Source organism: Pantherophis guttatus, chromosome 11, assembly GCF_059756535.1.
Source record: "Pantherophis guttatus breed Tessera chromosome 11, ASM5975653v1, whole genome shotgun sequence".
NCBI lineage: Eukaryota > Metazoa > Chordata > Lepidosauria > Squamata > Colubridae > Pantherophis > Pantherophis guttatus.
This window is the reverse complement of record NC_142073.1, coordinates 7,855,433-7,869,658: the sequence shown is the minus strand read 5'-3', so window position 1 is coordinate 7,869,658 and position 14,226 is coordinate 7,855,433. Positions and strand designations below refer to the sequence as shown.

Below are 14,226 nucleotides of genomic sequence, written 5' to 3'. Positions count from 1 at the left end.
TTTGCTATTTTCCTTCCTTCCTTCCTTCCTTTATCCCAGTGGTTACAATGCAGTATTGCAGGCTGACTCTGCTCACTGCCAGGAGTTCGATCCTGACGGGCTCAAGGTTGACTCAACCTTCCACCCTTCCAAGATCGGTCAAATGAGGACCCAGATTGTTGGGGGCAATAGGCTGACACTGTAAACCACTTAGAGAGGGCAGTAAAAGCACTGTGAAGTGGTATATAGGTCCAAGTGCTTTTGCTATTTTCCTTCCTTCCTTTATCCCAGTGGTTACAATGCAGTATTGCAGGCTGACTCTGCCCACAGCCAGGAGTTCGATCCTGACGGGCTCAAGGTTGACCCAACCTTCCACCCTTCCAAGATCGGTCAAATGAGGACCCAGATTATTGGGGGCAATAGGCTGACACTGTAAACCACTTAGAGAGGGCAGTAAAAGCACTGTGAAGTGGTATATAAGTCCAAGTGCTTTTGCTGTTTTCCTTCCTTCCTTCCTTCCTTCCTTCCTTCCTTCCTTCCTTCCTTCCTTCCTTCCTTCCTTCCTTCCTTTATCCCAGTGGTTAGAATGCAGTATTGCAGGCTGACTCTGCTCACTGCCAGGAGTTCGATCCTGATCAGCTTGAGATTGACTTAGCCTTCCATCCTTCCGAGGTGGGTAAAATGAGGACCCAGATTGTTGGGGGCACGTGGCTGACTCTGTAAACCTCTTAGAGAGGACTGTAAAGCTCAGTGAAGCTGTAGATAGGTCTAAGGGTTATTACTATCAGATATACTGTTACATCTTAGAACATCCATTGGTTGTATAGGCCTCATTTGACTTGGGAAATCAGCAGGCCAGCTCAAACAAACTCACTCAGAATGCCTTTCTCCGTATCACGTTGGATGAGCTTCAGGTTAGAGATTTTCACGTCCTTTCCGGTACAGTCAACAAAAGCATGTGGCTTCCCTTGCTTTTCTATCACGATGTCATCCGGCAGTCCGTAGCCTTTGCAAAAATAAAAAAATTTTAAAAAGGGCATCTTTTTGTAGGTTATTAGATCTCCGGAAACATTATCTCATCATTGTTCTATGCTTATATAGGATAGAAAAGACATATTCTCTAGTTCTATGCTCAACAGCCAGGGATTATTCTAAACAGTGATCATCGGTCTTTGCGTTATTCTAGAAAAACACACTGTGAAAAACACATCGTAATTCTATGCATCTGCATTACAAAGAAAAATCTGCTATATTCAATGGTCTCATATGCCCATCCAGTAGTGGCCAAAATTGTGGAAACCTTTTGGGGAAAGTGTATTTTCTAAAACTAGCTAATATCCCCACTTTTGGGGGGGAGTAGTACCATAAAATTATATATCGTTGGAAAGATAATTGAATCAAGAATGTAATGCGGTAATTTTTATGAAGGATTTGCTATTAGAATAGCAGTTACAGTATAAAGAAGAAAACACGTAGAAAAAACGAGATATACAAAAATTATCACCATAGAAAAAAACGAGATATACAAAAATTATCACCCTGTCAGTTAATACTTAGCTGGGTAACCTTTAGCATGAATTATGGCCTTACAACGTCTTCTCATGGAGTGAACCAAGTCCTTTAGTTCTCCAGCTGTTATCATGTGAAACCAAGATTGAAGGATGGCTTCTATTAACTGGGTTTAATTGCTGGGTCGCTTTTGACCAAGAAGTTTCTTTTAGTCGGCTCCATAGATTTTCAATTGGGTTAAGGTCTGGGTTATTCCCAGGCCATTCCATATTCAGTGGAATATGATTATCTTGAAACTCCCCCCAAAAAGTGGTGTTATTAGCTATCAAATCTCAAAAATACACTTTTCCCAAAAGGTTTCCACAATTTTGGCCACTACTGTATAGGGCTTCCTGAGTAGTGGGACATCAGGTTTCCTGTGCAGGGAGTTGGAATCGAAGACCTCTAAGATCCCATCCAACTCTATTATTCTGTCCAAAATCGTGGTAGTGCATTACACACAATGACTCAATTTTAAAGATGTTGCAACCAATTTTTTTTTTCACTCAAAAGTTCAAGAAGCACTATTACAACTTTATTGGAACCTGTATTCTTTGATTAAAGAAGCAACTCTTCTTAATCTGTGCAACATCACTTATCTGCTTAAAGCGTTGTTTTCAGGAAGGTATTGTTATGTACCACTTAGGAATGTTAAAAAGGCTTTCCGTCCCTTGAATTAGCTTTCCTTAAATTGATATTCCCCAGATGTGCCCAGGTACGGCTCACACCATCTCCAAACTATAACGCCGTACACCTTGAAGGTACACACCGGCTTAAAGCTAATCCCTCCAAACAAATAAGGTAAGATGAGCTGGGGGAAAAGATACCTTTTAAAGAAGCATCGTCTTTTTCCTGGGCTCCCTCAATGGCCATGCAATCCCGGGAAAACACAGATAAGGTGGTGCTAACAGGCTGTGATAAGGCACTTCTATGACATCGTAGGCATGTTGATGGGATCTCCATACCTCAATGCATATGTTTCCCTAGGACTTCATGGCCCATCTGCAGGGCCCGGAGAAGGCACATTTCTTCTTTAAGGAAGCACCCCAGGAATGACTTGCATACTTTGGCCACTCTAAAGCAGGGGTCACCAACCTTTCGGACCCCAGGGACCACTACATTCATGATTTTAAATCCCGCGGGCCACGATTATGATCTGCCTAATGACTGGCTGGGTGGGTGGGCGTGGCAAGGTGTTCATGTGACTGGGTGGGCGTGGCCAACTCGATGTCACTCACGTCGAGGGGCGCCCCCAACAGGAAGCAGTTGCTGGAGCTAAGCAGCCACCATGAGAAAGAGTTGGCAAAACAGCTGGCTCAGTTCAAATTGGATCTGACCGAGAAGTAGGCTCAGCAGAAGCACCTCACTGAGGACTAGGAGCATAGGCTTTCCAAGCAGAGAGAAGACCTGCGGGAGTGCAAGGCCAGGTACCGGCGCCTGGAGGCTCAGCGGGCTGAGATGGTCAGCCAGTTCCAGGCCATGATGCAGTCCCACTGGAACAAGGTCCTAATATAACAAATGCAAATATTTTTTCTGCGGACCACCAGAATTTTCTCACGGACCACTGGTTGGTGACCACTGCTTTAAAGCACCTCCCCAGCTCCAGGTCTAAAAGGCTGGACATCCAAAGGACTTGCAATACTCCCCACTTAGAAGGCAGTGATAAGCAAGGAACCAAGATTGCTCGTGAGTAGCCATTCTCCTGGTGTCCATTTCAATGTTATCTCAGGAACTGCCTCACCTCCTCTCAATGGGATTGGCTCATCCCACCCAGGCTGGCCAAAGGGGCACGCTGCAAAGTGTTGGTCAAGGAATTTGGGCTGGTGGGATCCAGGAAAAGAAACTTTTCTGTTGTGGCTCCCGCCCTCTGGAACAACCTGTCCTCAAAGTGACAGCCTCACCTGCCCTCTTGGCCTTCAGAAATAAACATCTGGCTCTGTCATCCTGGAGGTGCCCTATGGATTGAGATAAGACCCCATCTTTTCTCTGTGTGCATCTTGCTCCCTCCCTCCCCATCTTTGTTAATTTTTAAGGTAAATTTTTATTAGTGCTGATAGTTATCGTTTTAATGATTCATCTTGTTGTTTCTGTTGGTTGTAAGCCTCTAGGTGAGATGGGCGGCATATAAGCATATAACAGAGGGATAGAATCAAGATCAGGCAAAGTGTTAATACCACTTTATAAGGCCTTGGCAAGGCCACACTCGGAATACTGCATTCAATTTTGGTGGCCACGATGTAAAAAGGATGTGGAGACTCTAGAAAGAGTGCAGAGAAGAGCAACAGAGAGGATTAGGGGACTGGAGGCTAAAACATAATTGAAGAAAGGTTGCAGGAACTGGGTATGTCTAGTTTAATGAAAAGAAGGACCAGGGGAGACATGATAGCAGTCTTCCAATATCTCAGGGGCTACCACAAAGAAGAGGGAGTCAAGCTATTCTCCAAAGCACCTGAAGGCAGGACAAGAAGCAATGGATGGAAACTAATCAAGGGGAGAAACAAACTAGAACTTAGGAGAAATTTCCTGACCGTGAGAACAATTAATCAGTGGAACAACTTGCCTCCAGAAGTTGCGAATGCTTCAACACTGGAAGTTTTTAAGAAGATGTTGGATAACCATTTGTCTGAAGCAGTGTAGGGTTTCCTGCCTAAGCAGGGGGTTGGACTAGAAGACCTCCAAGGTCCCTTCCAAATCTATTCTATTCTATTCTATTCTATTCTATTCTATTCTATTCTATTCTATTCTATTCTATTCTATTCTATTCTATAAATAAATATGTGAATGTTATGCAATGGGAGACCACACTACTCCTTCCAGTTTAGGACTGGTTTTTCTTTCCATTATCTTGAAATGGACAGAATTGAATATTTTGTCATGACAAAAGCATCTATTAGATTCCACTGTCACACTATATCACGATTCAGATCTCCTATTTATAGACTTCTACATCATTCAAAGGGAAAGGTCTGCTGTTTTCTCAGACTTTGGTAAGTCTTTAACATCACTGCTTTTCTTTTTTTTTTAAGAGCAAGGCTAAGTTAACTCAGATATCCGCTATTGTTTACACCAAACCACTTAAAGAAATTTATGAGCATGCAAAGCTTTTATGGCCCGTCACTAGCATAACGACATGGCAACCGGGAATATAGATACCATCAGCGTCATGGCATATATTTTCTGTTTTTTAAGCATCTCCAAACTCTAGAGATGGATCGAATGAAGAGATGCATGGTAAAGCTGTCAACTTAAAAAAAAATGTTTGAGATGTGTTGTAAGAAGCTAGGATTTAATTAAGATTAGACATGCACGTGGGTCCATGCTAGAGACCGTGCAAAATATTTTAGGTTTGAAATACATGGAAGGGTCATTTGAAATATTTGAAGCGTGGGTCAAAATACCCCATGTTTCAAGAGCAATGGCAATAAGTCTTATATACCACTTCACAGTGCTTCATAGCCCCTCTCTAAGCAGTTTACACAGAATCAGCCTATCGCCCCCAACAATCTGGGTCCTCATTTTACCGACCTCGGAAGGATGGAAGGCGGAGTCAACCTTTAGCCAGTCAGGATCGAACTGCTAGCACTCTGCCAACTGCCTGGGGGACGATATGCCAACTCTGTAAACCGCTTAGGGAGGGCTGTAAAGAAATATGAAGCGGTATATAAGTCTAAGTGCTACTGCTATTGCTATAAAAGGTAAAGGTTCCCCTCGCACATATGTGCTAGTCGTTCCCGACTCTAGGGGGCGGTACTCATCTCTGTTTCAAAGCCAAAGAGCCAGCGCTGTCCGAAGACGTCTCCGTGGTCATGTGGCCGGCATGACTCAATGCCAAAGGCTCACAGAACGCTGTCACCTTCCCACCAAAGGTGGTCCCTATTTTTCTACTTGCATTTTTTAACGTGCTTTTGAACTGCTAGGTTGGCAGAAGCTGGGACAAGTAACAGGAGCTCACCCCCATTATGCGGCGCTAGGGATTCAAACCGCTGGACTGCCAACCTTTTGATCGACAAGCTCAGCGTCTTAGCCACTGAGCCACCGGGTCCCTATTGCTGTACCGGTTGCCAAACGCCCAAATTTTCATCACGTGGCCGGGGGGGGATTCTGCAAAAGTCAAACTGCGAGGACCGCTCCTAAATCATTGTTTTCCCAGTGCTAACCCTAACTTTGAATAATAGCTGAGCGAATGGTTGTAAGTCGAGGATCCCCCGTACTAGTAAGCCCGGCTTGCCTCCTTAAAAAAAAAACGAGGCGTATCTCAACTGCATCCTGCCAAGAATACAACCAATTCTCGTTTGGCCTTCCTTGCAATTATACCTCCCGCATCATTAACCCTCGCAGTGAGCAGCCTCTGCCGTTCAAACCGCTTCTGCTTCCGTGACTTTCAACAGGGGCTCCCGTGACAGGCAGGGAGACTTCCTGACTTCTTGATCAATCACCGCATCAGCTCTGTGAATAAACTTGACACGGGTTTTTGTTCCTGAAGAGCTTCAGGCTCGAGGCTGGCCTAGCGCACTTTTAATACGCTTCGCTCCCGTTTGCCTGACCTCTCCGACGGGGGATACGATTTGTCACAGATACCACCTCGTGTGCCCAAACCAGCTTATCCCTCACCCCTACCGATAAATGAAATTTATTGCAACTCCATCTCCTGCAGGGGTTCGGCAGGCTGGCGTGGATATCTGCATAAATCAAACGTCGGAGAGGAGGAAAAGGGGGGGGGCGGGGGGGAAAGCAAGGGAATCATCATAAAAACCAACAATGTAAAAAAGGAAGGGTGAAAAAAAGGAAAAGAAAAGATGACTGGCAGAGAGAAGGGGAGGGGGGAAATTAGAATCCAAACAGCAGGAAATTAAAAAAAAAAGAAGAAGAAAAAAAACCCTTCGGCTCTTTTTTTTTTCTATTACGGAGTTTTGACAAGATAAAGAATGAACTTTCAACAAAAGCTCGCTCCGGAAAGCCGCAAGAATCTGGAAGAGCAATAAACATGCCTATTATGTTAAGAATGAATGACACACCTCACCTTCTTCCTGCAGACAGAATAAGGGAGCTTGGCCTACTCCTCAGTTTCTTTAAAAAAAAGATCTGGGGTGTTAAAAATCAGGGGGTGTTATCTCCCAAGCCAGCTGCAGCTTCTGTTGTGGCCCGCCAGTGGCCAACAGAGCTGGCAACAGATTCGGACAATGAAGAGGTTGGGGAGGAACGTGGGCCAGTCCTGGAGTCTGGGGAAGGCTCGGATAAGGGCTCCGAGTCTGAGGCAGAGAGGGGACCAAGGCCATCTGGTAGTTCTTTGCTGCCTCCGGAGTCTGACATCAGCAAGGCAGAAGAACAGCATGAGCCTGTTCCCAGTGTGCGCATGCGCAGAGCTGCCAGGACACAGGAACAATTAAGGAAACAGGGTCGACTTGGGAGTAAGGCTTGGAGATGATTGGCCCCTCCCATAAGACATAAAAGAGAAGCAAATGGGACGGGAGCTTTTGCAGGAAGCAATTAGTTTATCTGGCCGATTCAAGATTTGAAAATTCTGTTTGTGACTCTGTGCCAAGTTTGGCCTTGCCCTGCGTCTGGCAATTCGCTCTTTGGCAGCGTTCCACGTGAGATAGGTGGGTGTTGATAACCTTCCTCTGAAAGACTGTTTATCAAGCCTTGCGGACTGTGCATGAAAGTAATTTACAGCTGTATGAATTAAAGAGGTTTGCCGGGACTAAGTTTGTGCTGTTTAATTTCTAAGGAAGCCTAGCTCAGAACAGCTTCATGCAAAATGCCTCTTTGCTGAAAGGAGCATTGAAACTGAAATTTGAAAATATGGTCCAGGATTCATTTCTGGGGTGTTAGCAAAGAGAACTTCAAGATTTTGGAACGTATCCATGGAAAAGCACAGATGGGACACTTTTTGGATTCAATAAAGGAGAATGAGTGCAGCTCAGAATTGAAATGAGGGGTTCCCTGGTACCCTATGAGCTTCTTCGGTTGCTTTCTTGCAGATGTTTCATTATTCAATTAGGAAAACTCATCAGTGCTAGGAGGGAATGGGGTTGGTATATAAAGAGAGAGCCAACCCCCACTCCCTTCTACGGTAGCACTGATAGTGGTACCTAGTTGGGTAATGAAACGCCAGCAAGGAAACCAAACTTGGAAAGTAACAAAGATTCTTCACCTTTTGGACTCAACAGCATAGAGGTAGTCCTTGAGATATGACAACTGGGACCGGAAGCTCTGTTGCAAAGCAAGCTGGTTGATTAAGTGAGTTGGGACTGATTTAACAGCATTTTGTTGCAGTGATTAAGTAAATCACACCTGCCATTAAATACATCATAAGAACAATTAATCAATGGAACAACTTGCCTCCAGAAGTTGTGAATTCTATTCTATTCTATTCTATTCTATTCTATTCTATTCTATTCTATTCTATTCTATTCTATTCTGTTCTGTTCTGTTCTGTTCTGTTCTGTTCTGTTCTGTTCTATTCTATTCTATTCAGAATCCTATTCTATTCTATTCTATTCTATTCTATTCTATTCTATTCTATTCTATTCTATTCTATTCAGAATCCTATTCTGTTCTGTTCTGTTCTGTTCTATTCTATTCTATTCTATTCCTGCACATCCAGGATCTGAAACCCTTTTGCCTTTAAATCGGATACGCTGCACAGCATTACTGGAAAGTTTTCTGTGGTTTAGGATCTAGACAATATTTTGCCGTGAGTGAACCTAAAAATAGGCACTCTTAATACAAGAAACCTAATTGTAGAATTCTCTCCTGGTTCATTAAGGTTTGCCTGAAGCCTGGCACCTTTTTGGCATCAACTAAAGATCATCTAATCATTAGTTAGGCTGCTTTATAACTGATTTTGGAATTCTCTCTGTATTATAGACTTTAAGCTGTTACTGATATTCAGCACATCTTTCTTATATGTTTTTGTTTGTTTGCCTATAGCATTTATGCGGCCATCCATCTCACGGCGATGTATGAAAAGTAAAACCAAAAATGAAAATTAAACCAACAATTCAGATAACGAATGTCTAAAGTTGAAAAAAAAAAAATAATAATTCCCATCTTACAACGGAAATAACCAACAATGAATCCAATCATCCAGCAGAACTCATTTAACCTCCTGGCCTAAATGTTTTGACTGAACGTGTCCCTTAGCTTACAATAAATTTTAAACCCTCGCTTTTTAATTTATTCTCATTTTCTTTAAATTGTTCCCTGATTTGGATTTATTTTTAAGAAAGAAAACAGGGATTTTTTTTAAAAAAAAACCAGCAATTAAGCAACCTTTCATGAGCTCATCAAGGAAATACACCTTCAGAAACGCTAGACAATTAATTATAGACAATTGGTGCTGCCAATTAAATAACAGAATATGGAAAGCTAGGAAAAAAGGAGTTTAATGATATTAAAAAGTTTGCTCTGCATAAAATGGGCCTCGGAGTTAAGAGTTTTATCCCACTTTGCATTCAGAATCTCCAAATCTGTCATTCCCAAGATAACTGCACTATGGTGTTAAAATAAAAACATCATTTAGGAATTCAAACAGACCAGCAACATAAAATAAGAGGTTAATTTACATTCATTCTTAGGATTGCTGTAAAAAAACATCTGAATTTGTTTATTTATATTTCCTTCTTTGCTTCCTGCACTTTTCTCCTCTTATTTTTTTCCTACCTCTTCCTTTTTTTTTAATCCTATATTAATAGTCCTTGTTCAATTTTATCTCTCATATTAAAATATATAGGAATATACATTCACGTACATACATATGGGACATCAAATGGGACATGCAGAAGAGAGATATAAACAAGGGAGGTGAAAATCTGGTGTAGTTTGGACACACCTGGAATAAAAATCATAGGAACAGGACCACTTTATAATGCCTTGGTAAGGCCACACTTGGAATATTGCATCCAGTTTTGGTCACAATATAAAACAGATGTTGAGACTCTGGAAAGAGTGCAGAGCAGAGCAGCAAACAGGATTAGGGGGCTGGAGGCTAAAACATGAAGAATACTTGCAGGAATTGGGTATGTCTAGTTTGATGAAAAGAAGGACTAGGGGAGACATGATAGCAGTCTTCCAATATCTCAGGGGCTGCCACAAAGAAGAGGGAGTCAAGCTATTCTCCAAAGCACCTGAGGGAAGGACAAGAAGCAATGGGTGGAAACTAATCAAGGAGAGAAGCAACTTAGAACTAAGGAGAAAATTCCTGACAGTGAGAACAATTAATCCGTGGAACAACTTGCCTCCAGAAGTTGTGAATGCTCCAACACTGGAAGTTTTTAAGAAGATGTTGGACAACCATTTGTCTGAAATGGTTTAGAGCCGTGATGGCAAACCTATGGCACGCATGCCAGAGGTGGCACGAGAGACACTCTCTGTGGGCACGCACACCATCTCCAGCTGCTCTTCCAGTTTCTGGTGCACTGGTCTTCGTGGGCGCTGGAGCATGAAAACGGCCCAAAAACCAGTCTGAAAATGGCCCAAAAACCAGCCTGGAAACAGCCCAAAAACCAGCCTGAAAACAGCCCAAAAACCAGCCTGAAAACAGCCCAAAAACCAGCCTGAAAACAGCCAAAAAAACCAGCCAAAAAACAGACATGCCCGCACCAGCCAGCTGATCTTCAGGTTTCCGGCACTCCAGTTTGGGCATTCAGTGCCGAAAAGGTTCGCCATCATTGGTTCAGGGTCTCCTGCTTAATCAGGGGGTTGGACTAGAAGACCTCCATGGTCCCTTCCAAATCTGTAATTCTGAAAATGTGTGCTACGGGAATACTCCCATCCAGGAAAAAGGGGTTTCTCTCTCTTTAAGACAGGAAAGTTAAAAATAGACCAGCCTCCACCAAAATACTCACCTTCTAGGGCAACAGAATCAGCGATCGGCAATGCTCCTTCAATAATGTAATGGCCGGGACAGATTATGACCCGGTCTCCTTCATAGCAAGCATTCAAAGCAGACTGTGGGTCGTGGTGGAACTAAGAAAGAACACACAAAATAATGAAAGCTGGCAAACCCGACATTGTGGAGCGATGCGTATCAAAAAGGCAGAACAAACAGACAGGAACAACAGCCAAAAAACAAACTTGGATTCAGGGTGAGATGAAAGCTCACTCTAATTCAGATAAGATTATCTGAAAGAGCCGAGAAGGCACAGTGGTTAGAGTGCAGTACTGCAGGCTACTTCAACCTGACTGCTAGTTGCAGTTCGGCAGTTCAAATCTCACCGGTTCATGGTTGACTCAGCCTTCCATCCTTCCGAGGTGGGTAAAATGAGGACCCAGATTGTTGGGGGCAAGAGGCTGCCTCTGTAAGCCGCTTAGAGAGGGCTGTAAAGTACTGTGAAGGCAAATTGCTGGGAGGCAGAGGCAGATTTTTTTTTCTTGTTTTCCTCCCCCAAAAAAGGTAGGTGCATCTTATAGTCCGGAGCATCTTATACTCCGAAAAATACGGTATTTATTTTTTAGTTTCCTCTTATTTCTCATTTTTCCATGATGTTTTGATCGTGTTTGTGTTCAGTAAATCTTGCTGGTTAACAACCCCATCCTATTGGCCTTCCGAAAAGGGGTGAAGACCCAGCTTTTCCGGCAGGCCTGGGTCCGTTGATCTCGCTCTTGTGATCTGGCGAGATCTGGCCATGAATGGCGTGAATGAGTTTTTAATGTTTTTAATTTAATTTTTAAATGTTTTTTATAATGATTTTTTAAAATGTATTGTGAGCCGCCCTGAGTCTTCGGAGAGGGGCGGCATATAAATTGAATTAATTAAATTAAATTAAATTAAACCTTAAATAAAAGCTTGATGGCTGCTATAAAAAAAAGAACCCAGGAAGTGCTATCTAGCCAACTTCGTGGCATCTAAAGAGAAGGGAAGATACCGATCTATCCAGAAATAATTAATTTAACCAAGCCAACCTGGATTTCAATGTCTTCGTTGAAGTGTTCCGGAGAAAGTTTGTCCCTGACCAGACATTGTAGGAAGCTCGACTGGATTGTAGCACAGACAACGTGGGTGATGGTGACATTAGAAGAACGGGTTCCTTTTGCCTTGAGTCCAGCGTGCTTCTTATAACCAAAGACGTATCTAAAAAACAACAACAACCAAGCAGCTAGTTAAGGAGAGTCAGTTAGGTCTGGTGGTTAAGGCAGCAGGCTAGAAAGAGGGAGAATTCTGGAGATTGAAGTCCACAAGTCTTAAAGTTGCCAAAGTTGGACGCCCCTGGCTTAAACTATAATTGGTGTTACCTTAAGATGCTTCCTGCCTCAAAGTCAGAAATCTGCTTTGCATTCTGATACACTTGGTTGCAAGAATTGGCTAGGTCTAGTTTAATGAAAAGGAGGACTAGGGGTGACATGATAGCAGTGTTCCAATATTTGAGGGGCTGCCATAAAGAAGAGGGAGTCAACCTGTTCTCCAAAGCACCTGAGGGTAGGACAAGAAGCAACGAATGGAAACTAATTGAGGAGAGAAGCAACTTAGAACTAAGGAGAAAATTCCTGACAGTTAGAACAATTAACCAGTGGAACAACTCCCTCCAGAAGTTGCGAATGCTCCAACACTGGAAGTTTTAAAGAAGATGTTGGATAACCATTTGTCTGAAGTGATGTAGGGTTTCCTGCCTAAGCAGGGGGTTGGACTAGAAGACCTCCAGGGTCCCTTCCAACTCTGTTATTCTAATTATTCTGTTACAAAAACTGCAATGACAGCTTTTAAAATCGCAGGTGGCAGACTTCTGATCCCCCCCTACTTTTAACAGGGGGAAAAAAATTAAATCCATTAATTGCCACCAAATATTTAACCTATTTTCTGCTTTGGTCCTCAAGACCGAGGTAAGCAAACAAAATTATTCCACAAAAGAATTTAAACCGTGGGGAGGTGGGGGGGAGGGGGGGAGGAGAGGGAGGGGAAATAAACTGCTTTGGATTAGGTTCTGCAGGCAGCCGTAAATTCTTTGTTCCAGAGTTTTTAAGCCGTTAAATATTTGCTTTACCGGAATAGAAAGTTTTCAATCATTTCCAGCTGTTGTTTCAGGTGCTCGATCTTGTCGTAGAGTTTCATCCCTTCCACCACAGAGACGTTGTCCTTTTCAGAGTCGGAATCGCAGGCCGAAAGGCTGTTCCTCAGGACTTGGAACTTGCCGTAGAGTTCCTTGCACTGAGAAAGGCGGCTGTGATAGTCCGACACCAGAGCTGGAGAGATGCGGTCTTCCATGATGTCGTAATACCTAGAATTCCGAAGGTTGGAAGCGGTTGGAAGATAGAAAACGATACTTACGTTGCAAAAATTCCTGACGTCTATGCAGCAACCCCTGAATTTAAAATTTCTACTGTCAGAGTTCCAACTGATGCCCTAATTAAATCATGAGCCTCGGAGTCAAGCTTCAAAAGAAATCCAAATATTCATTAGGAGCTTCATGTCGGCAGGTTCCAAGTGAAGCCAATTCTAACCTCACTTAATTCACACCCCAGCTCTGACCCTGTTTCCCCCTCCCCCCCCAGGTGTGTTATCAGTCACATTCCCCAACAAAGCAATTTTGTGGGTTGTAGAGTCCCTCCCTCCAGCCACTGTGAGTCTCCGTGGAGATGGCCTTGACATAGAGATGGCTGGAATGTGCTTTTGTTTTTGACTGAAGTGCAATTCCCTTGCTGCAGCTGGGAGGCTCAGTTCCTCATCCCCCTGCCTATGGCGACTCGAGAGCAGGTCAGGAATGCTTCGCGAGTTGACATCTACAAGTTTATTTATTTATTTCTATCTCCCCCTTATTGCTTTTACAAATAACCCAAGGAAGCGAATATATCCAACACATGTTTTTCCTGCTGTTTTTCAAACAACCTTGTGAGGTGGGTTGGGCTGAGAGGATGTGACTGGCCCAAAGTCACCCAGCTGGCTTTCATGGCTAAGCCAGGACTAGAACTCACCATCTCCTGGTGATTAACCCAGAGTCACCCAGCCAGCTTTCATGCCTAAGGGAGGACTAGAACTCACTGTCTCCTGGTGATTGACCTAAGTCCCCCAACCAGCTTTCATGCCTAAGGGAGGACTAGAACTCACTGTCTCCTGATGATTGGGTCCAATGACTCGATCATTTGCTAAGTGACTGGGGAGCGAGGGAGGAAGAGAGGAGCGGGGTTGCAAGTCTCTCTTCTCATTCAGATAAATTTCTCTCCTAGTCCTCTTGGGGCTGATATTTTGACAGATTACTTAAGCAGTTGATTAGAACGCTCCCAACAGATGCTGCCTGAGACTGACAAGATTTTAATCAGTTTCACACTGAAGGCTTGTTGTTATTGTTGTTGCAAATGCAAGCCTTGGTTGGAAAAGGAATATTTTGTTACCATTTATTATCCTTGCATTTGGGAAACGGTCACTATGCGAGGCAGCTGCTAAACAAGAACTTCCTGTATTTCGTGCATTTGCGCCAGACGGCAAGACCCAGCCAGACCCTCTGCTTTCAAAAGCGATTAGGCCAATTCATGGGGAAAAACAAGCGTAAGGGTTCCTCATTAAGCGTGCGAGCTAATGCAACCTCCGTGATCTGAGCCAGTGCACCTTTGCACACCCGTGCCTTGCAGCAGCTTAGGATTGTAGATCAGAAGTCGACAACCTGTAGCCTCTGGCTGGATTTCAAAAGCTCGTTGCAATCAATTAGCACTGAGCTTTTGCCAAAAGCAACGTGTCCTTTTTGCAGTGGTATTCTTGCCTAAAGG

General features: G+C 43.5%; 1 protein-coding gene across 1 annotated transcript in view; it reads right to left on the bottom strand.

Annotated features, from left to right (window-relative positions):
• Positions 1-14,226, bottom strand: part of SHCBP1 (SHC binding and spindle associated 1) — a 40,350-nt gene that overhangs the window by 14,733 nt on the left and 11,391 nt on the right. Inside the window, exons 6-9 of the mRNA XM_034426438.3 lie at positions 12,510-12,743; positions 11,434-11,602; positions 10,377-10,497; positions 854-985 (exon numbers count right to left, since the gene is read on the bottom strand). Of these exons, the coding sequence (XP_034282329.2) occupies positions 854-985; positions 10,377-10,497; positions 11,434-11,602; positions 12,510-12,743 (656 nt within the window). The remainder of the gene's footprint in view (positions 1-853; positions 986-10,376; positions 10,498-11,433; positions 11,603-12,509; positions 12,744-14,226) is intronic.